Source organism: Siphateles boraxobius, unplaced genomic scaffold, assembly GCF_051911475.1.
Source record: "Siphateles boraxobius isolate OS27281-9 unplaced genomic scaffold, OSU_SipBor_1 77, whole genome shotgun sequence".
In the NCBI taxonomy this organism is placed as follows: domain Eukaryota; kingdom Metazoa; phylum Chordata; class Actinopteri; order Cypriniformes; family Leuciscidae; genus Siphateles; species Siphateles boraxobius.
Genome location: NW_027509205.1, coordinates 20,114,486 through 20,136,596, shown reverse-complemented (window position 1 = coordinate 20,136,596; position 22,111 = coordinate 20,114,486). Strand labels below are relative to the sequence as shown.

Sequence of the window (22,111 nt, the reverse complement as noted above, 5' to 3'; positions counted from 1 at the left end):
AAATAAGATGAAAAACCTACACTTAAAAAAGACTTAAATTAATATTAGAAATGTTGCTATTGCAACTAACTGGAATATAATAGGTTTAAGTTAAAGCTAAAATTTAATTAAAAAAGATAAATATAAATATAAAAAAATTAAAATAAATATTTAATAAATAAAAAAATAAATACAATCAAATGACAAAAGCCCAGAAATCTACTAAAACCTAAAATAAAACTGAAATAAAAAATATAATAAATACAAAATAAATGTATTAGTATCAATAAATAATACTTAAATAACCCTGGCTGTCACATGACCATTGTATATGAGTGGTATCAAGTGATTTATTTTTATGCAAATGAAATTCTTATTTTACATCTTTGATTTAATACTCCAATCAAGTACTGAGACAAAAAGAGATTCATCAATTGCATTATGAGACACAGTCATGTTCCATGCAGTTTGCTCTGTTGTATAATATATATATTATATATTACCGTTAAACAAATCTAGTAGGTCATCCAAATTTCGAATCACCAGAGAAAAAAGACATGCTGTTCACAGTACACATACAGTCCTATACACTGCACAGTAAAATAGTGTTCTGATTACTTACTAAAATTTAGTTAACCAGTTGCCTTAAAATTAAGAAGTAAATACATTTAATTGACAGAATTAAGTTATGTGAACTTGACAATTCCACATTACTTGATTTTTTTGATTAAGCATAAAGTTTATCTACTTTTTTAAGTTAAGTCAAGTTTTCACAGTGCGTTCAGATGTGAAATGCTGATATGCGCGCTCACCTTTGGGCCTCTGGATGCAGGTGTGCTGGTTGTCGGACAGAAGAAACCCGTCTCGGCACCGGCACTCATAACTCCCCATCATGTTGACACAGATCTGCTGGCAACCACCGTTTCCTTCTGAGCACTCGTCCACATCTGACGGGAGACAAGACGTGAAAACAGTCACATCACTAGAACTGTGAGATTATAACTGTGTCTGTTCATTTATAAAAATATACACCATCATTCAAAAGTTTAGGTAAGATGCTCAGCAAATATCCATACAAGAAATATAGCAACATTTTGTGATATATTATTATAATACAAAATAACTGTTTTCTTTGAGAATATATTGTAAAATGTCATTTATTCCTGTGATCAAAGCTGAATATTTAGCATCATTACTCAAGTCTTCAGTGTCACATGATCCTTCAGAAATCATTCTAATATGCTGAGAAACATTCATATTATTATCAATGTTGAAAACAGTTGTGCTGCTTCATATTTTTTTGCGGAAACCGTGATACATTTTTCAGGATTTTTTAATGAATAGAAAGTTCAAAATAACAGCATTTATTTAAAAATAAAAATCTTTGTGTAACATTATAACTGTGTTTACTGTCACTTTTGATCAATTTTAATGCATCCTTGCTGAATAAAAGTATTAATTTATTTTTTTAAACTTTCTTCATAACATTATTATTCAATTTATAATAATATAAAAAAATTATTGAATCTATGAAACAGCACAACTGCCTCTTTCAGAAATCATCCTATTTTTTATCAATTATTTATTCTTTATTATAATCACTGACCACTCAACATGTATATATTAAAACCCATTCAACTTGGTTGTGGTGTTGTTTCTCATTTCACATGCAAAGGGTGGCCAATCAGTGGTCATGTAAAACTAAATTAGTACAAAATCTTGATTAAAATTAATTACATGATATCTGAATATCTTTCTCATACTGTTTGGTTTCTTTCTCAGTCAGTGACATTTTTCAGCTTTTTTGGATGCATTCTCGCAGCTCTGATATGTATTTGTGATGTTGATATGGGATGTACACGGCCGTATTATTATACAGTCTCTCACTGTGTGTGTGTGTGTGTGTGTGTGTGTGTGTGTGTGTGTGTGTGTGTGTGTGTGTGTGTGTGTGTGTGTGTGTGTGTGTGTGTGTGTGTGTGTGTGCTGATGTTGTTGGCACCTCTGCTTTTCAATAGTCTCCACAAGGAAAACTTCAACACAAATAACGTCTTAATAAAGGCGCAAGAAATGCCGAGAGGTTGCATGAGGGTTAGGGGACAGAAATGTCATCAGCTCAGTATAAAAACAATAGAAGTCAATGCAAAGTCCCAGCGTGAGAGAAAAACAAACCTGTGTGTGTTGATAGACTCATCGTCACAACATGATCATTCAACAGCTGATTCAAAGCCAGTATATTCAAACCTGCAGTATAACCTTAAATGACATGAAGGCCAGTTTCCCAAACTTACCAAAATCCTAAATCAACATTTCGTCTGAATTATTTGATAGTGTTTAGATATTAGTCTGTCTTCAACTGATGCAGAGTTTACAGTAAGCCTCTGAAAACTGAACTGTGGTTACTATGTTTCCACCAAAATATCATTGTTACTACGGTTATTGCCACTACTGTACAATAATAATAAATTAATCTTGGATCTCCTTCAAGCAATGTCAGAAGCTTTTATGGTTTTGTATTTTGAGGACACTATAGTTACCACGGTAAATTACACACACACACACACACACACACACACACACACACACACACACACACACACACACACACACACACACACACACACACACACACACACACACACACACACACACACACACACACACACGAAATTGCAAAAACAATGTTTCCCAAACACACATTCTGCCTCTGCATAGAAATATACACATTTACATATTTATTAAATATTTATTAAAATGATTATACATTTTATTTTGAAATTGGAAAAATAATGTGTCCCAAAACTCTTCCGCCTTGTTCCATATCCCACATTGTGTAGCCATAAATTAATAAATACAAAATAAATAATAAAAAAGATCAAATAAACAAAAAAATTAAAAAAATAAACAAAATTATAAAATATATAACTGAATGAATGAATTGCAAAAATAATGTTCCCCAAACACTCTTCCTCCCTGTGTCCAGTCCCGCATTGTGCAGCCAATAAATTAATAAATTAAATAAAATAATGAATAATAAATTAAAGGGCACCTATTATGCCCCTTTTCACAAGATGTAATATTGGTCTCGGGTGTCCCCAGAATGTATTTGTGAAGTTTCTACACAAAATACCCCACCGTTAATGTATTATAACCATTTGAAAATGTCATTTTTGGGGCCTGTTTTAAAAAGAGCTGTTTTGGTGTGTACCACCTTAAATGTAAATGAGCTGCATATCACCGCCCAGCCTTTGAATGAGGGCGTAACTTGCATACCTATGGCAATAAACCAAGCGGCAACCTCCCTGTCTCTCTCTTGAAAACCAACACGGAAGTGAATAAAACTGCAATTCATCGTCTGGCCGCTTGAGGCTGACTGCAAAAGTGAGCCAAATCTGTATCTCCCCATGTTAAAATGCCCAACTTTACCGCAGAAAAAAAAAAAGTTTACAGCCTGGTGTCTTAAGTTGTTTTGGTCTATACAGCTAATTTTACCCTTCATGACAACTGTGAGGGGGTGAATTTTTCTAGAACTCATCCGTTTAAATTATATTAAACCTTAAAATGCTGCATAATCAAGGGCGTGGCCACTTGAGTGACAGGTGGATTGCCGCTGCTGTTACTAGCCGTTTGTCTGCTCTTTGTTAGCCATCATGTCACCTCAGCGGATTCCAGCTGCTGAACTTGTCATCTCTGCCGTGTTTGTACTTTTTTCGGGATTATTTCATACAGTTTATTAAACGCCGCCCTTACCTTCGCCCACGCCGTTGGATTCCGTCGTCGAGTGAACAACCAGCGCTGTTCTTCAGTTGTTTTCCTCTGTGAACATGCACTTATGGATGTCTGACAATATCGTTGCTTTTTGGAGTTCAGATTTAAAAACGTCTAAGATATAGAGGCCACACTCGTTCTGCAGTACCGTTGATCTTACGGAGCAGATAGACTATAATATGCTTATTTCACTTTTTAGTGTTCAATAAAAAGTACCGTCAGATTAAATCCTGCAGGTGTCAGTGCTTTCTATTCGTCCCTTAAATGAGCGCGTATTTCTAGTGCATTGACTTGAACTTCTTAGGTAATATCTATCAGAATTTAAAATGGACTGAATAAAGCTCTCTACGAACTTGACGTGCGGTGCCACGCTGTCTGACATGTATGCGCATCACGATCACACACACGCTCAGAGCAAATATTGTAAGTTACTGCATGAGAATAATAATGCATCACAATACACATAGTCTCACGGTTAGTTATGTCTTTTAACTATTATAGTATTTCAAAAGGCAAAAACATGAACTTTAACTATTGGCTTTAGATCTACTTCTTCAAGTCAGCTGTCACTTTAGCGCAAGGCCATTAGCACTTTAGCTCTTAGCCTGAGCAAACTCGAGCAAGGCGGGCGTAGTTTCAGCATCCAGGCACCTCAACTGCACCCACGTCCCGCCTTTTTGCCCATTTTCGTTTATCCGGGAGTGACGCACTGTGACGCGCTTCCAAGATGGCGACGAGCGACTCCGCCCACTTTAGGCTTCAAAAACGCTCTTCAGAAACCTACGGGTGACGTCATGGACACTACGTCCATATTTTTTTACAGTCTATGCAATAAACAGTCGGTAGAAGCAGAATGGCTGAAAGTGAGAGACCCGCTGTTTTGTATGGCATTCAGCCGTACATGTTTGAATCGGAATCAGACCCAGATGATGAAGAGACTCCGGCAGAAGAAACACAAATGAGAATGGACCAGGACGTCTCGGAATGGTTATTTGATACATTTATGTACTTAGAGTTGTAATCGCGTCCCCTTTGCAATTATGGATGTGCAACACACACACAGACACACAAACTGTGATAACGTTGGCGCAATTTTTTGAAACTACAAACACAAATACTGTGATAACGTTTGCTACGTACAAACGAAATTACATGTATGTGATGTTTCTGTCTGCACGCCAATATCCCTCGTTCTACAGCTTCGTGTCGATGTGCTGGCCTTTGTATAAACATAGCAATTTTGATGTCTTGTCTTCACAGAAAACATGCACAGTTTTTAATACAATATCTTTAAAAAATATATTTATAAACGTGTGGTTACACACTATACAAACAAGGTTCAAATTATATACACAGACATCCTACGACGACGACAACAACTTTAGACGCATTTGATGTTGAATTGGCTGAAATCGACTGAAATGACTACTTGCTCAAAAATCATAAAACACAATTACTTCTACAGGAGGTGACGTTGGATCGCGAACAGTAGGCAACGATCCGCACTTGAGGATTAACTTTGAAGCAAGACCTGCTTTGAATTGCCCCTTTTTCACAAAACAGTCAGTCAGAAAATGATTCGTGCAAACATAAACGGAAGTTTAAGTGGCGCCTTTCCTTCGTAAATAAAATCCATCCACTGCGTTTTCAGTGGCTCTGATGTCGGAAGTAAGTGAAAACTACTATGTACATTGTTACATCCCACAACAGAACACTTATGTTTCTTAGGAGACATTTTCGTCAAGGCAGCACAAATCGTCAGAACACCGGCTGTCGTTGAGACAATGGGGATGGTGTACAGATCACCGAGGGCGGGGTCTATGCCAAAACCACAGTGTCAATCAAACCACGTCAGTTGAGCTTGCTCAATTCTACGTCACACTGAGCCGAATCTTAGAACAGCTCGTTCTGAGACAGTGCTTATGATTTATAGAGATTGTAAAAAAAACACTGGGTGGATTTTTATCATTCTAGGGTGGTTTTGCTCACATACTGCCAACACACATTTATGTTCAAACACCATGTAGAAGTGAATTTTGCATAATAGGTGCCCTTTAAGAAATTAAATAATAAACATAAAATAAATTAAATAATAAACAAAAATTTAAATAAATAAATAGCAAAAACAGTGTGTCCCAAGCACTTTTCCCTGTCTCGCATTGTGTAGCCAATTAATCATTTAAATAAAAAAATAACAAAATACATAAATAGATAGATATAAAAATATACTGCCATAAAATTTGGCTGAGAGGAAATAGGCTAAAAATCTGTCCTGATTTCAAGGTTCAAGTCGATGAGACGAGCACACACTCTGTATAACGCATGATGAGACTCTAGTATCACAGAGTGACATCAAGAGCGTCAAGCTCAACCCGCTTACTGCTAAAACCCAATTGTGTTCACAGCAAGGTTCAGCTCCCGTCAAACTGACAAATGTGTGTGTGTGTGTTCTCATTTCAGATGTTTCTGTGTGTCGTCTGCCTCTCTGAGGATGAGACCGCAACCTGATCTCTCCCTTAGATACGTCGCATCAGTGTCAGTCTGTATACACAAGCTTGCTCTTAATAAACCCTCATGCGAAACTAATTTTCTGTCTATTTGTCCAATGTTACTGAGGCCTTGGGATAGAGTTTCCAATCTAGGCCATTTTCAGCAGAGCCGAGGGGGAATATAACCATTTCCCAGCGCTCTCATCACACCCACACACACACACACACACACACACACACACACACACACACACACAGTCACACAAACACACACACACACACACACACAACTGGACAATTGTGACACAAAGTTACCTGCATTGTATATTTTTGCACTAAAAATCCTGAGATGACATAATTAGTTAATCAGAACATACTGGATGTTTAATATGCGTGGTGCAGGAACCAATCGGATGCCATTTTGGGCGTGGCTATTGAACGTATAAGAATTAGAAATGCTAGAAACTTACTCTGGGCAAAAAGTCAACGTGTTGTCTTAGCATGCATTTGTATTATTGAAGCAGTAAAAATCAAGGCACTAGTTTCCTTCAAATGTATAAGTCATGAAATCTTATGTTGTTTTTGTCAACAGGCGAGTACCATGCTCTCAATCAGAAAACTGACAGAATAAAGGGGACAATTTTACGCCAGTTTTTCAATACTGAATTAAATGTGTTCTTGTGTTGCATTATAAATTGTGTTCTGCACATTTCAGAGCATAACGAGTGAAACCAAGCAGCGACACAACAGCTAGGAGCTTAAAGACTCACTGAAGTGCCTTGGAACGCGTAGCTTTGTATGATGCGTTGATGTAATATTCACTGAAACATGAGGCCAAGGCGGGGCATATTGAATGGCTCCTCCCCCTTTTCAAATAGCCAATAGCCAAGTCGTACTTGACAGCACCATGGAGGCAAATCCGAGCGCTGATGATACACTGGATTCAGGGCCGGCCCTGGCCAATTTGCTGCCCTAGGCAAGATTTTACCTGGTGCCCCATGCATCACAGCCCATTTCGCCCTGTCATTGTGTTCATGATTATTTATCCTATATATATATATATATACACACACACACACATTACAGCCTAAACACAAATAGCAAAAGCATTACACCTAGCATTCAAGTCAAGTCCCATTTATTTTTATAGCACTTTTTACAATATAGATTATTTCAAGGCAGATTTACAGCTTTACTGTTTTGTTGCGTTTATAATTTTGTTCAGTATAGCCGCTCTGGATAAAACAGTGATGTCATCGTCCAAATGTCATTCATGCACAAACTATTCATTGAGCGCTAGCAAAAGTGTTTGTTTTGCAGTTGATGGCAGCAATCTTCCACTAAACTATGGCACGTTTCATGTTTTCACCATGGATGAAACTGCGAAATGTCTTCTTTAATGTTAATTTCACATAAAACGTTGCTACTTTTAATAAACCTGTAGCCTATATAAATATCATTAATAATTTTGGCAAATCAATTTAAAAAATGCCATATATCCCCCTTCAAAAGTGCACAACTGTAGAGTAAAACATTAATTAATAAAAGTGATACTGAACAAAACATCTAAAACAACTGACGTGATTGTTACAAATCACACTGTCTGCGGCCTCTGGAGAACTCAGAACAACTGTTAGCTTAAAGTTTAAGGTAAAAATAACTGCCATTAAATTATATATCTTACTACTATGCAATTAGATAAACTGTTCATTCATTACATTACCTCTGTCTCTATTCCCTTTTATCCTCTTCTCTTTCGTTTGGCCTTGTATCTATTGCAGACTATAATGCTAATCTAAAATATGTCATGTAAATTTGGCCATCCGTCACAATCAGGTAACTTTCACCATGTCTCGACCTGGCGCGAGCTACCAGGCCCGTTTCTACGGGGTGCTTGAGTGTGTTAAGTGCCCTCAAACGAAAGAAATGCTGTCTGCATTGGATGCAGCGAGGGGCGACGCTACACAACAAATTTCCAACAGTAAACTGATCGCGCACGTTCTGTTTCTGATGCACTTCAAGCACTCGCTGGGCGGGGGAAGATTGATGCGCCGGACTGGAGTCGGGGGACTTAGTTTTTTTGTGGATTTTTTTTTGTGCTTTATTTAGTAGTATTTTGAATTAATGTTTTTAAAATAGTATTAGTAAAAAATAAATAAAATTTAAAATCACTCGTTCACTCATTTTGGCGCCCCTATCGAGTGGCGCCCCTAGCATTTGCCTAGTCCGCCTATGCCACGGGCCGGCCCTGGTTGGATTCAATAGTAGAGGTGTGAATAAATTCTAGCTATTTCATTCTTAACATACAATTGGGAAACGGAATAAAACTCGAGCGTTTCAGCAACCGAACACATATCTCAAACCCATATTGCTCCATGATGTGCCAACAGTAGCTTTGGCCAGGTGGTGTTTATAGCATAGGGGGCGGAGCTTTGGATTCCAAAGAGCATTTGATTGGACAGAAGATGTGATGAGAAGCTGTAGTCGGCGGTGATGTCATAAAAACCCGTGATCCATTTTAGCGGAAGTGAGAGACTGTAAGTTTTGAATGCTTATATCTCCAAAATGCAAATTTTGGAACACACCAGCTTAACCTTAAGGCTAACATATTCATACTATAAGCTAAAAAACTTTGATTTCAGAAACAATTTAATGTATGGCGACACCCATAAGGACTGCTAAACGTTTCCACAGAACTTGCATTAGTATATTTGCATGTGCAGAACTTCACCGCGAGACCCTGACGCTTCAAACCCCAAACACCTTGCTCCCGCAGCATAAACAAACCAAAGATTTCCTGCCGCGTTGAGTTTTGCGAAGCTCTCCTGCATTAGGGACACGTGTTATGTGCAGGCCGCGGCCGGCGTCCAAAGCAAATATTTGGAAAAGGAACCGGATTCTGGTGAAACCCGGAGCAGAGCTCATGCTATTTGCACTTAAAACATTTCTTAAAAATTCTCCTGAGAGGATTCATCAGTGTTGAAAAATTCCCTCTCTTTTTCTTTCTCTTATACCTCATTCCGGTCCTTTCCCCAGTCAGTTCCGCTTTACCTTTTTCTCACTCCATTCCTTCCTCTGAGGCTCGCTGAATGACAATCTATCACTCAAAATCAGGAGGAGATTATAAGGTTAAATTTCTTCCCTATCTTCAAATAGTACTTTGTATTTATATGGCTTTTCATTAAAGAAAATTTGGATAATGTTCTTAGCAAATGTCTATGAATGCAACCATGGTGGACGTTATCAAGTGCACTCATTCAATCCCACAATAACGAGTGTACAACTGATGCACACTGAACGACTACAGAATACCCATAATGCACTGTGAGAATCATCTAACCATAAGATGGCACCCGCAACTGAATTCTCCATCCATGTATTCATTTTCCAAACCTCTGGTCCAATGTGGGTACAGCATAATATCATACAGGCTTCTGTTTGAAATTCTGTTTTAATTATGAATAGTTTATAATGAAATAGTTGAATTAAGGTTTATACATAGTTTCCATGACAGAGTTCAAGATTAATCTTTTCATTACTACTGGAGCTACCAGTTTCAAATAATTATTAAACAGCAAGCACAAACTATGCAAAAGTGGCAGCACCTTCCGCCACTCAGTGTCTGAATTCACTCACTCATTCTCATTCACTCTTTCAAGTGAACTATATTAGTGAACTAATGTAGGGAATAGTGAATAAGGGTATAGGGGGCGAACCAATGAGGATCATTCTCGTGTTACGCAGCACTTTTGAGCTTCTACAAGAACATTTATTGGCTAATCAATGTATTTTGCAAATTGAACATTGCATATTTTCATCTATTTTATCTAACCAATTTTTTTTTTTCAACTGACAGCCGATGGGAATATCGTCCGTTATAATTAATTACCTTTTATGGCAATATCAATTTATTTTATATTAGTTATGTAAAGTAAATGTAAATTAAATTGCTATTGATATTTTTGTCAGTCAGCTGAAACATAAAATAGGCTAGATAAAATAGATGCAATATTCAGTATCCTAATATTATGCTGTTGTGATCAATGATGGTTACATTTTGAATGGTGAATTAAAAAAGAATATATATATATATATATATATATATATATATATATATATATATATATATATATATAGTGGGAAATTTTTCCAAATTTAACCATAGAATGTCTTTTTAAAAAGTACCACAAAATAGAGATGGCATAGCTATGGCTGAAATGATCTATAAAACGCTTGAAAGGAGGACTGTTCCAGCTGAATTAATTGATGAAAATTGTAGAGAAGAAGAAAAAACTGGAGGATGAGGGGCATCAATACAACACAAGCGCTGCAATCAGGCTACCGTTTCTCCCAGTTTCTCAAAGATGCATCTGTGAGCAAATCGATCTGCAAATCAATCCGTTAAATGCTTCATACAGCACAACCTGCACATTGATTGCATGACATAAACAGAAGAAAATCATCATTACGCATCAAGCTGGATTTTTCATCCCGCTTGGATGATTGTAATGCATTGTATCTGTGTGTGAGTCAGGCCTCTCGTTCTCTCTCCCCTACATCTTGTTTAAAATTCAGCTGCTATAGGCTTTTAACTGGAACTAAGAAGCGAGAGCACATTACTCCTGTTCTAATCAAACGAAACAGGTTGCCTATACGACACAGAATTCATTACAACCCAGTAAGCAATTTTGCGTTTAAAAGATGTCTAGCCGTCCATACACAGCCCTGACGTCTAGGCAAGTCATATTATTTTTAAAACAAGGCAAAATTTGGTCTGTCAGTGAAAATTTCATAGATGTCTAACCATAGCCCAAGAATTAAACTAGTCATCTAGAACATGAACATGTCAAAAAAATGAAAACAAACACTTTGTAATCCCTGTGGATTTGCTTACATGATGGAATATCATACATCTCGCACGTAATTTTTGCAAAAATGACATGTAATCTAATTCAAGGTTATTTTGGCTAAAAGTGTGTTACTCATAGCCGGACTATATCGGGTCTATAGTTGTCATTAGCTTCGCATGGCTTAGCACCAGATATGTTTCTGATTTAATCAGTCTCTATGAATCATCTAATAGGTCTCTTCACTTAAATAATCAGCTACAGGTTCCTCGATCTTGTAAAAAATGCAAAGGTGGCCGGGCCATTTCTGTAGCCAATCCTTAAAAACATTGCCTACAACTAGTGTGCATTTCAGAGCGTGCTTTGAGGTTTTATGTCGGTTTGTATCGTCTTTTGTACAGCACTTTGTTTCTGCATTGTGGTGATGAAAGTGCTTCTATTGCTTCATTTAATAGTAATAAGAAATGTGATTAATGAGCAAGGTCAACTTTATTCTGCCTTAACTAAGAAGGTAAGCAAAGATAACATTAAGAGCAAATCCACACAAAAGAGTCTTTCCTGCATAGATTACAAAAGTTTTGACTTTCCTTCCCACTAAAAACACCATGGAAACAAGAAGACTTGTTATTCTCCGTCTGAGATCAGAGTCAAACCGAGAACACACTAACCTTGGAGCAAAAGTTATTTGGTATCCTAAAGAAACCGTGGGGATGGGAGAGACTCGCAGTCAACAGAATACAGATACTTTAGAAGTGGGTTGTTTATTTTACCCACAGTTCATTTGTGTAAATCATTCATTTGTGAAGAACAGAACGCAGAGTTACAAAAGAGTTAGTGAAGGGTGTATGAAAGATAAGCGACCGGTTCGGATATCAAAAGCGGCTGCTGGTGGGCCGCGGGACAGCAGATATAGATAATTTCAGACCCGCATACATGAGTACAGCTCATCCATTCAGTTTTACAAATGATCCAAAGCAAAACATGCGGCTGACGCTAAATAGATTGGAACAAATCATTAGTGTGTGTGGCAAGGGCGGTTACAGAACAATTTGAGAATATACATATATTTTGAGTTTATTGACCGATATGAATGCTCTCATTTTAATTAGTGCACTCAAATCGATTCATTTTTATATAATTAATTTTAATAATATTATATCATATTGATACTCAATATATTTCAAATATTAATTACCGTTATCATACACAACATATAGTGTTTGTTGTGTTTTCAGAAACTACGATACATCAGAGAAATGCATTTTTTCCCCCATAATGGTTACTAAAGGTCTTTATTGATCCTGAGTACTGTATTTATTTTATTTCTATAATAAAAGTGATATTATTTTATAATTTCTATAAAAGTGATCTAAAAATATGAAATCTAAAATTGCGTTTGCACTGTTAATTAAGAAAGTTTAGAGAAATTAGCTCGAACAATATACTACAAATCAATCATGCCAATTTATTCCCAACTTATTGAACAAAAATTAAAAGAAATTCAAAACAACACTGCAAAAAAAGTCGCTGCCTTACATTTTTTCAAGTACAGGATGTTTAAGTCATTTGAACTTAAATTACATTCAACCTATTTTTTTATTTGTTGAATCTTGAATAACAAAAAAAGAAGAGAAAATTGCTTAACTTATTTTTATTAAAGTAATGTAAAACACATGTTTTCATACCTGTGTTTTGAGAATAAATTGTCAGTAAAAAATCGATGCAATTATCACAAAACGTGTTGGTCTGATAAATGTCTTTGAATTGCATTTCAGTAAACTACTCTTTCTGTCATTCCAACTTAAAATCCAATGCAAAATTATGATCAGCTGAATTTAAATTTGATTCAAAAGGTGTTACTCAAAAGGGATTCTGTTCTCAAATGCAGCTAACTCTCGTTCTGATAAAAATCCGGTTGTTTCGAGCTTCAGGAGAACCGCAGGTGACGGGACGATCCAGTTACTCCAGCAGAGCTAAAGCTGCCAGAGAAAACCTAAAAACTTCAAAATGTGTTCCTAAAACTTGCAGACGGGACCTTTAAATGTCTGCGAAGGGCTGAAATCCCAGGGTTCAGTTGTGCAGTTCAGCACCACGCAGTGCGAGTAAACCCACATAACCCACACAAACACTCACTGCAAACCAGCCATTGGAAAAAAGCACATCTTCATAGGGCCGATTGTTCGACGCACCGGACATCTGTTTTGAGTTAAGGAGTCAGGGTCAGTATAAGACTGTAACCCCATGTAAATCTCCCAGACAAACACACACATTTCCCTTAGACTGATTTAACTGACCTGGAAACGACTGGGCATATGAGCCACCGAATGTTGAAAACGGTCTGAAAATACAATTAAAAGTCAGCGCACAAATCTGACAGATTTACTGTCCTCTCCTGTTGGTTAACCACATAACCAACTTCAGTTTGACACGGAGGATAGAGTGACTGTGTTCTGGCGGTCGGTGAAGAGTTTGATTAGACATCAGCCATTATAAGTTTGGTTCCAGCAATGATGGCAAGACCCACAAGCTTCTGTATGTTTGTGTTGTGTGGGATGAAGTCCTGAGAGGACGGAGATTTGCGGTGGTAAGGAATCTCTCATCGCACACACTTGCTGACCCACTCTGAATATTTATCCCAAATTATACTTTATTACAGTAGATTTAATATGTGTCCCAAATATGAATTAAATATCAATATTTATTTCTATAAAAGTGATCTAAAAAGGTGAAATCTAAAATTGCATTGGCACTGTTAAATGAGAAATATTCAATATTCAATATTCTAAATATCAATCAAGCCAATTTATTCCCAACTTATTGAACAAAATTGTGAAGTAATTCAAAACAACACTGCAAAAAAAAAGTTGCTGCCTTAAATTTTTAAGAACAATCAACTTGGATGTTTAAGTCATTTCATCTTAAATTACATTAAACCGACTTGAAAAATTAGTTGAATCTGGTATAACATAAAAAAGTTGAAAATTGCTTAACTTATTTTGATGAGTAAAAGCAATGTAAAACACATGTTGTCATAACTTATTGATCATATATTTTACTGTGAACAGATGAAACTTTATTAGACCATTTTACATTTATTAGACTACTTTTGACTTCTTGTGTTTTGAGAATATATTGTCAGTCAAAACTGATGTAATTATCACAAAACGTGTTGTTCTAATAAATGTCTTTGAATTGCATTTCAGTAAACTCTTCTTTCTGTCATTCCAACTTAAATCCAATCCACTAGAAAAAGGTCTTGTCTGAACATCTATGGATATTTTCCAGCGATTTTGGCTAAAGAAAAGAAGCGATATATTACCCAGACAGTTGTGTCCATCGTGGGCCAAACGGAAGCCGTCGTAACACGTGCATCTGTAGTTTCCAGGGATGTTGATACAGTCGTGAACACATCCTCCATTATATTCACTGGCACACTCATCGATATCTGTTGTACAAATTAAAAGATAAAGGGGTAATTTCACAGAAAACATTTTTTTTTACATGTACTATATATACACACCAGCATTTGAGGACAGTTTGGAGTTTTTCTTCATACTTTTATTCAGCAAGGATGCATTCAATTGATCAAAAGTGACAGTAAATACATTTATACTGTTACAAATTATTTCTATTTCAAATAAACCCTGTTCTTTTGAACTTTCTATTCATCAAAAAATCCTCAAAATAAATGCAAACAGAGTTTCCACAAAATAATTAAGCGGCACAGCTGTTTTCAACAGTTGAGCACTGAAGACTGGAGGAATTTGAACGTCTTGTGTTGTCCCACCTAAAATCCATCACAGACCCACTCCTGGACCCCCTGAAGTTCGCCTACAGAGCCAACAGGTCTGTAGACGATGCAGTAAACATGGCCCTTCACTACACCCTCCAGCACCTGGACTCCCCTGGAACCTATGCTAGGATCCTGTTTGTGGATTTCAGCTCTGCTTTCAACACCATCATACCGGCCCTGCTGCAGGACAAGCTCTTTCAGCTGACCGTGCCTGACTCCACCTGTAGGTGGATCACAGACTTCCTGACGGACAGGAAGCAGCACGTGAAGCTGGGGAAACACGTCTCTGATTCCAGGACCATCAGCACCGGATCCCCTCAAGGCTGCGTTCTTTTCCCACTTCTCCTCTCCCTGTAAACCAACAGCTGCACCTCCAGTCATCAATCCGTCAAGCTCCTGAAGTTTGCGGACGACACCACCCTCATTGGGCTCATCTCTGGAGGAGATGAGTCCGCCTACAGATGGGAGATCGACCATCTGGTGACCTGGTGCAGCCAGAACAGTCTGGAGCTCAACGCTCTGAAGACAGTGGAGATGGTCGTGGATTTTAGAAAGATCAGCCCCACCCTCCCCCATTATCCTGTGTGACTCCCAAGTCACTGCCGTGGACTCCTTCCGCTTCCTGGGCACCATCATCTCCCGGGACCTCAAGTGGGAGCTGAACATAACCTCCATCACCAAAAAGGCCCAGCAGAGGATGTACTTCCTGCGGCAACTGAAGAAGTTCCGCCTGCCAAAGACAATGATGGTGCACTTCTACAACGCCATCATTGAGTCCATCCTCACCTCCTCCATCACCATCTGGTACGCTGTTGCCACCGCCAGGGACAAGGGCAGGCTGCAGCGTATCATTCGCTCTGCAGAGAAGGTGATTGGCTGCAATTTTCCATCACTTCAAGACCTGTACGCCTCCAGGACTCTGAGGCGAGCAGGAAAGATTGCAGCTGACCCCTCCCACCCCGGACACATACAGTTTCAGTCTCTCCCCTCTGGCAGGAGGCTGCGGTCCATCAGGACCAAAACCTCTCGCCACAAAAACAGTTTCTTCCCATCGGCAGCTAGCCTCCTTAACAAGGCCCGGGTCCCCCACTGACACTCCCCCCTTGCAAATTACTCAAATGTCTCTGCACATGTAAATACTTTCTTCTCATTTCATGCACAACCTGGCAAATTGCACATACTTGTAGTTAATCTTTATTGTTGTATATTTTATTTTGTCAATTTATATTTCATTTCATATTTATATATATTCCTACATTTATTTATGTCAACTGTATGTTTGTCTACATGTAGCACTTTACGACCAAAGCAAATTCCTTGTATGTGTAAAACACTACTTGGCAATAAAGCACCTTCCGATTCTGATTCTGAATGATGCTAAAAATTCAGCTATATATTCAATATATTACAGTAAAAACAAAAACACTTGTTTTAATATGTAAGATTTTAATGTACTTTTCATTATTCTAGCATTTAATTAATAATTATATTTAAAAATTATTTATGCACAAGACGTCTGCATTTAAATAATATTTAAATGCAATTATTAATTAAATGGTAGAATAATAATAAAAAAGTACTTTAAAATCGTACAAATTTAAACCGTGTTCAACTGTAAAACATTTTGGTCAGCCTAGTGGCTGTTGTAAGAAAATGATGATGTGAATCTCCCGTTCCTCCACATCCCAAAGCTGCTCTATTGGATTGAGATCTGGAGACTGGAGGCTGTTTGAGTTCAGTGAACTCATTATCATGCTTAAGAAACTAGTCTGAGATGAGCTTTATGACATGTGTGTTATCCTGCTGGAAGTAGAACATGATACATTGTCGTTATAAAGGGATGGACCTGGTCAGCAACAATACTCAGGTAGACTGTGGTGTTGATGCTCAATCGGTACTGAGAGACCCAAGAAAATCACACCATTAAACCACCAGCAGCCTGAACCACTGATACACGGCAGGACGGATCCATGCTTTCATGTTGTTTACACCAAATTCTGACCCTGTCATCTGACAGTCGCAGCAGAAATAGAGACTCATCAGACCAGCCAATGTTTTTCCAATCTTCTATTATCCAGTTTTGGTGAGTCCGTGTGAATTATACTCCTCAGACAAGAGTTTCAACGGTGTATCTTCTGCTGCTGGAGCTCTTCTGCTTCAAGGTTTGATGTGTTGTGTGTTCAGAGATGCTCTTCTGCTTCAAGATTTGATGTGTTGTGTGTTCAGAGATGCTCTTCTGCTTCAAGGCGTGATGTGTTGTGTGTTCAGAGATGCTCTTCTGCTTCAAGGCTTGATGTGTTGTGTGTTCAGAGATGCTCTTCTGCTTCAAGGTTTGATGTGTTGATCATTCAGAGATGTTCTTCTGCTTCAAGGTTTGGTTTGGTGTGTTGTGTGTTCAGAGATGTTCTTCTGCTTCAAGGTTTGATGTGTTGATCATTCAGAGATGTTCTTCTGCTTCAAGGTTTGGTGTGTTGTGTGTTCAGAGATGTTCTTCTGCTTCAAGGTTTGATGTGTTGATAATTCAGAGATGTTCTTCTGCTTCAAGGTTTGGTGTGTTGTGTGTTCAGAGATGCTCTTCTGCAGGCTTTGGTTGTATCGAGTGCTTATTTTAGTTGCTGTTGGCTTTCTATCAGCTGAACCAGTCTGGTCATTCTCCTCTAACCTCTGACATCAACAAGGCATTTTCTCCAACAGAACTGACGTTCACTGGATATTATCTCTTTTTCAGATCATTCACTGTAAACCCTAGAGATGGTTGTGCGTGAAAATCCCATTAGATCAACAGTTTCTGAAACACTCAGACCAGCCCTTCTGGCACCAACAACCATGAAACGTTCAAAGCCACTTAAATCACCTTTCTTCCTCATTCTGATGCTCAGTTTGAACTTCAGCAGATTGTCTTGATCATGTCTACATGCCAAAATGCATTGAGTTGCTGCCATGTGATTGGCTGATTAGATATTTGCATTAAACAGCAGTTATGATGTCACAACAATAAGCTCATTAACATATGACTGTCCCCTTTTCATATAGACACTATTCAGTATTCAACAAATTCTGCTCTTCATGTCAATCAACACTGTGAAGATTCCAGTACGTGGAGTTTTTTTGCTGCTAAAACATTGACTACCACTTATAATGTGTAGAATATGACCCCTTTAAAATCTGCTCCTTTAAATGGTTCCTAATTCATTTATTTTGGTCAATATGAGCTTCTGTGTGCCGGTAACTGTGGTGATTATAGTGAATTATGCCTTATGTTTGTATGGCGAGAGCAGCTGAATAAACATGTCAGAGCCAGAGAGAGAAGTGGATGAATGTGGGGGGGAATCCCCACTCATTTGATGCCCAATTGAGCACTAATTACCCAGACTCCTCTGCTCTGCTTTGTAGTCGTCTGGGCTCAATGAGTATGGAGAGGTACTGACAGCTTGGACTACAATGCTTTATTTTTCTTTATTCCTGAATGCTTTTTACTCCACCTCCAACACAGTACAAAGTCTTTGCACTTTTCAATTTTTTTTCAGTTTTGCACAAAAGCAACACCAGCTTCACTCCATCGAACTACAAGCTATTTTACTTCCACTAATGCGTTTCTGCGTGAGGCCAAGCAATCTACGGGACGAGCAGTTCGGAGAAGTGGAAGAAAGAAAGCATTTTGCACTATTCATTACAGTCGTATTGTTTGCGGGTCGTTCGTGTCACGCTGAGATGATTGCAGATGTGGAATAAACGTTCTTTCTGTATCCAAGAAAAATAATAAATACCCTATTAAGACTCAGATAATGGAGTATTCAGTGTAGATTAAACAATGCAAAATTAACCTGAAAAACATCTAGAACTGTCTGCATGGATAGGCCTGCGGAATAACCAACATTTTTAAGGTTAAAGCTGGTTTATAGTCAATATGACAATTCAAGCAGCGACAGGAGCGTCCTGCAGTGTGATATAATTTACTTCATGTAAAAAAAAAAAAAAAAAAAAAAAACTTAAAATATATTTATGCATTTTTTCTGAATGTATTTACCTAATTTTAATATCTGCGGACCAGATGATTTTTTTTGAGAGCCTGATTACAAAAACAAAAGTCTCACCATTAAAATCCATGTCAAAGCACACAATTATAATGTTCTCCTTATAAATATAAGTCGCTTATATGACAAAATTGTGCTGCACGTTGCACTTAAACGTATTTTCCTTTTTTGAAGTGACTCCAATCATATTTTAAGCAATTCAACCATCAGTTTAAACCATCAATTTGAACAGTGCACATCTAAAGTGTCTCAGCTGAAGGACATAATCCATTATTCATCGGCTTTAATATATCGGCCAAATGTTCTTTTCGGGCTGATAACGATAACATTAAAAATTAACATATATCGCCCGATGCCGATATGGTGACCAATATATCGTGCATCCCTATATATATATATATATATATATATATATTATATAGCATAGTGCTGGGCGGTTTGACCAAAAATTTATATCACGTTTTCTTTCAAAATTATGCCGGTTTTCCGGTTTATGACGGGGTTTTTTTTTTCATGCATAATCAGGTGTTCAAAGCATTTTCTACTGGTTGAGAGAGGAATTACTGCAGTAAATTGACTTAGGATGGTCTATTTTACTGTCATTAGTGAATATTGTAGAATAGAATAGCGCCCAGTATAACCTAAAGTTGTTATTTCTTAACGTTCTAATAACGTTCTTATAACCAGGAAATAACGTTAATACAACGTTTATATAACAGGAGAAATGTACGTTCTATTGACGTTTGAATGATGTTCTTATAACCAAGCAAGAACGTTAATACAACGTTTATATAACGGGAGAATTGAACGTTCTTATAACGTTTTGAATAAAGTTCTTATAACCAAGAAATAACGTTAATACAACGTCTAAAAAACTGGACATTTTGAATGTCCCTAGAACATTCAGAAATAACGTTAACGTTTTTATAACTTAATGGGGACGTTATGAAAACGTTCTTATAACCTAAAATTTTTAGCTGGGGAAGAGGAGAGATTCGCGATTGCACTGAACACGTTTTAAGTGCAGGATTCTCTGAGCGAGCCCAGAGAAAATAGACCTATTTTAACAAGAGCAGCGTGTATCTGAGAGCGCGGCACATTATATTCCACGCGCGAGCAGAGAAATTCGCGCTCACGCATTATATTAATGTACTTTCACGCTACAATAATGCGCTCAGCATCCATCGTCCATGTAACGTAACAGAGCACTGCTGTTTGTTTACCTCACTCGTCGCTGCTTAGAAGTGCAACATTGTAAAGGGTCCGTCTGAAACAGTGTCGCGCAGCGTAACGTTCGTTCCGAACGTTGTGTAATTAAATACACCGGTATGGCAGTTTATTCAAAATCAATATCGTGAGGAAAATATAAACCGGTTTTCGGTTTGAACCGGTTTACCGCCCAGCACTAGTATAGCACTTAAAGTTTCTTATGATCTTAAAAACCTATTGATCTAAAGCTTTATACTTAAAAAGCATGATGTTAGTTTTGTAGCTATATAAATTGTGCCTAAATTTAAATATAAAAAGATGTAAAGACATAGGAATCTGTCTGGTTAAGCTAGTTGGGAAGAAGTGTGACCAGCCTTATAAACAAGAAGTCTGTTGAAAGCACTCGTCTTTCAACAGACGAGTGCTGCTTTCTCAAAGCTGAGGACTGTTATTTACTCATCACCCACGTTATTTGTAGCAAATAGCTATCAAGAGTTTTGCAATAGCTTTCAGAGGATTAGGATCCAGTTCTGGTTCTTGTCTTTTTTGTGTGTGCAGAAATTCAGTGCGTGGAGAAGTATATTTGAACAACGATGTTCATATCTCCCAGGCACACATTTGTGTTTCCACACCATATCAATGGCTTTACGCGCTTATCCCAGTTTAGTCAGGAGTTTTAACACAGCACAAACATTACCGAACCCCTTCGCTTTCCAGTGTTTTGCCTGGGCAGGATGTTTGTATCCAGAAAGGATCACATTGGCTATATGGGTCTAAAAGCAGCATACACCTCTCCAAATACAACTGAGCTTTAAAAACTTCCCCCATAAAGGCAAATGGCCTCAAGAAAACATTTCCAAAGACATGGCTATATCATCGTGCAATTTAGTGCGGTTAACTCACATTGACGTGATTGGAAATGCAAACCGTGTTTTGGTGGTGGAAACATCTCTGTGTAATTACCAGGTCAAGTAGTTATCGCTAACGTGTAAGATATTTCATGCTCTATTTCACATCCAACGTGTAAAGAATTGAGTCTGTCGTCTTTTTAATCATCCTGTATTTGAACACCTATTTCCCTTCCCTCAGGATAGTCTGAAAATGAAGCCAAGGAACTACAGAAATGAGACATGGAGAAGTAGACCTTGAAGCATCTAAACACTGTGTACACACACACACACACACAAACACACACACACACACACACACACACACACACACACACACACACACACACACACACACACACACACACACACACACACACACACACAATCAGCCAGAGAGATCTTATTATAGACTACACAGCAAAAACAACAGATTTTATGAGTAATTTTGTCTTCCTTCCAAGTAAAAAATATCTCAATATCCTTAAACAAGATAATTGTATTTGAGAAGCATATGATATTAAGATTCAAATTAGGTTTATTTTTCTTTCCCCACAGGCAAATTGTTTTCTCATGCTTTAAACCTCGAGTATGGGTAAATTTGTACTTAAAACAAGAGAAGAGTTGGTTACACTATTTCTATTGTCCACTTTCGACCTTCTATTAACTATGACTAACTTTGCAACTTCATGTCAACTAACTCATTAGAGTATCTAGTAGACTAGAATATGTTTCCATGTATTCTTCAATAGTATGATGCTAGGGTGCTGTCGGTGGTTGCCAAGGCATTGCTTTGCAGTTGCTAGGGTGTTCTGGGTGGTTCCCAGGGTGTTGTTATGCAGCTACTAAGGTGTTTTAGGTGGTGCCAAAAGCGTTGCTGTGCAGTTTTCGTTGCCAGATGTTGCTATGCAGTTGCTAAGGTGCTTTGGGTGGTTGCCAGGGCGTCACTATGCAGTTGCTAAAGTGTTTTGAGTAGTTGCCAGGTCATTGCTATGCAGTTGCTAGGGTGTTCTGGGTGGTTGCCAGGACGCTGCTATTCAGTTACTAAGGTGTTTTGGGTGGTTGCCAATGCATTGCTATGTTAGTAGCTAAGGTGCTTTGAGTCGTT

General features: G+C 37.9%; 1 protein-coding gene across 7 annotated transcripts in view; it reads right to left on the bottom strand.

Annotated features, from left to right (window-relative positions):
- The window catches only part of scube3 (signal peptide, CUB domain, EGF-like 3), a 167,101-nt gene that overhangs the window by 101,770 nt on the left and 43,220 nt on the right, over window positions 1-22,111 (bottom strand). For all 7 annotated transcript variants that reach the window (XM_077218590.1, XM_077218589.1, XM_077218591.1 and 4 more), the window contains 2 exons: window positions 14,400-14,525; window positions 792-926 (listed from right to left, as the gene is read on the bottom strand). In XM_077218590.1, the coding sequence (XP_077074705.1) occupies window positions 792-926; window positions 14,400-14,525 (261 nt within the window). The remainder of the gene's footprint in view (window positions 1-791; window positions 927-14,399; window positions 14,526-22,111) is intronic.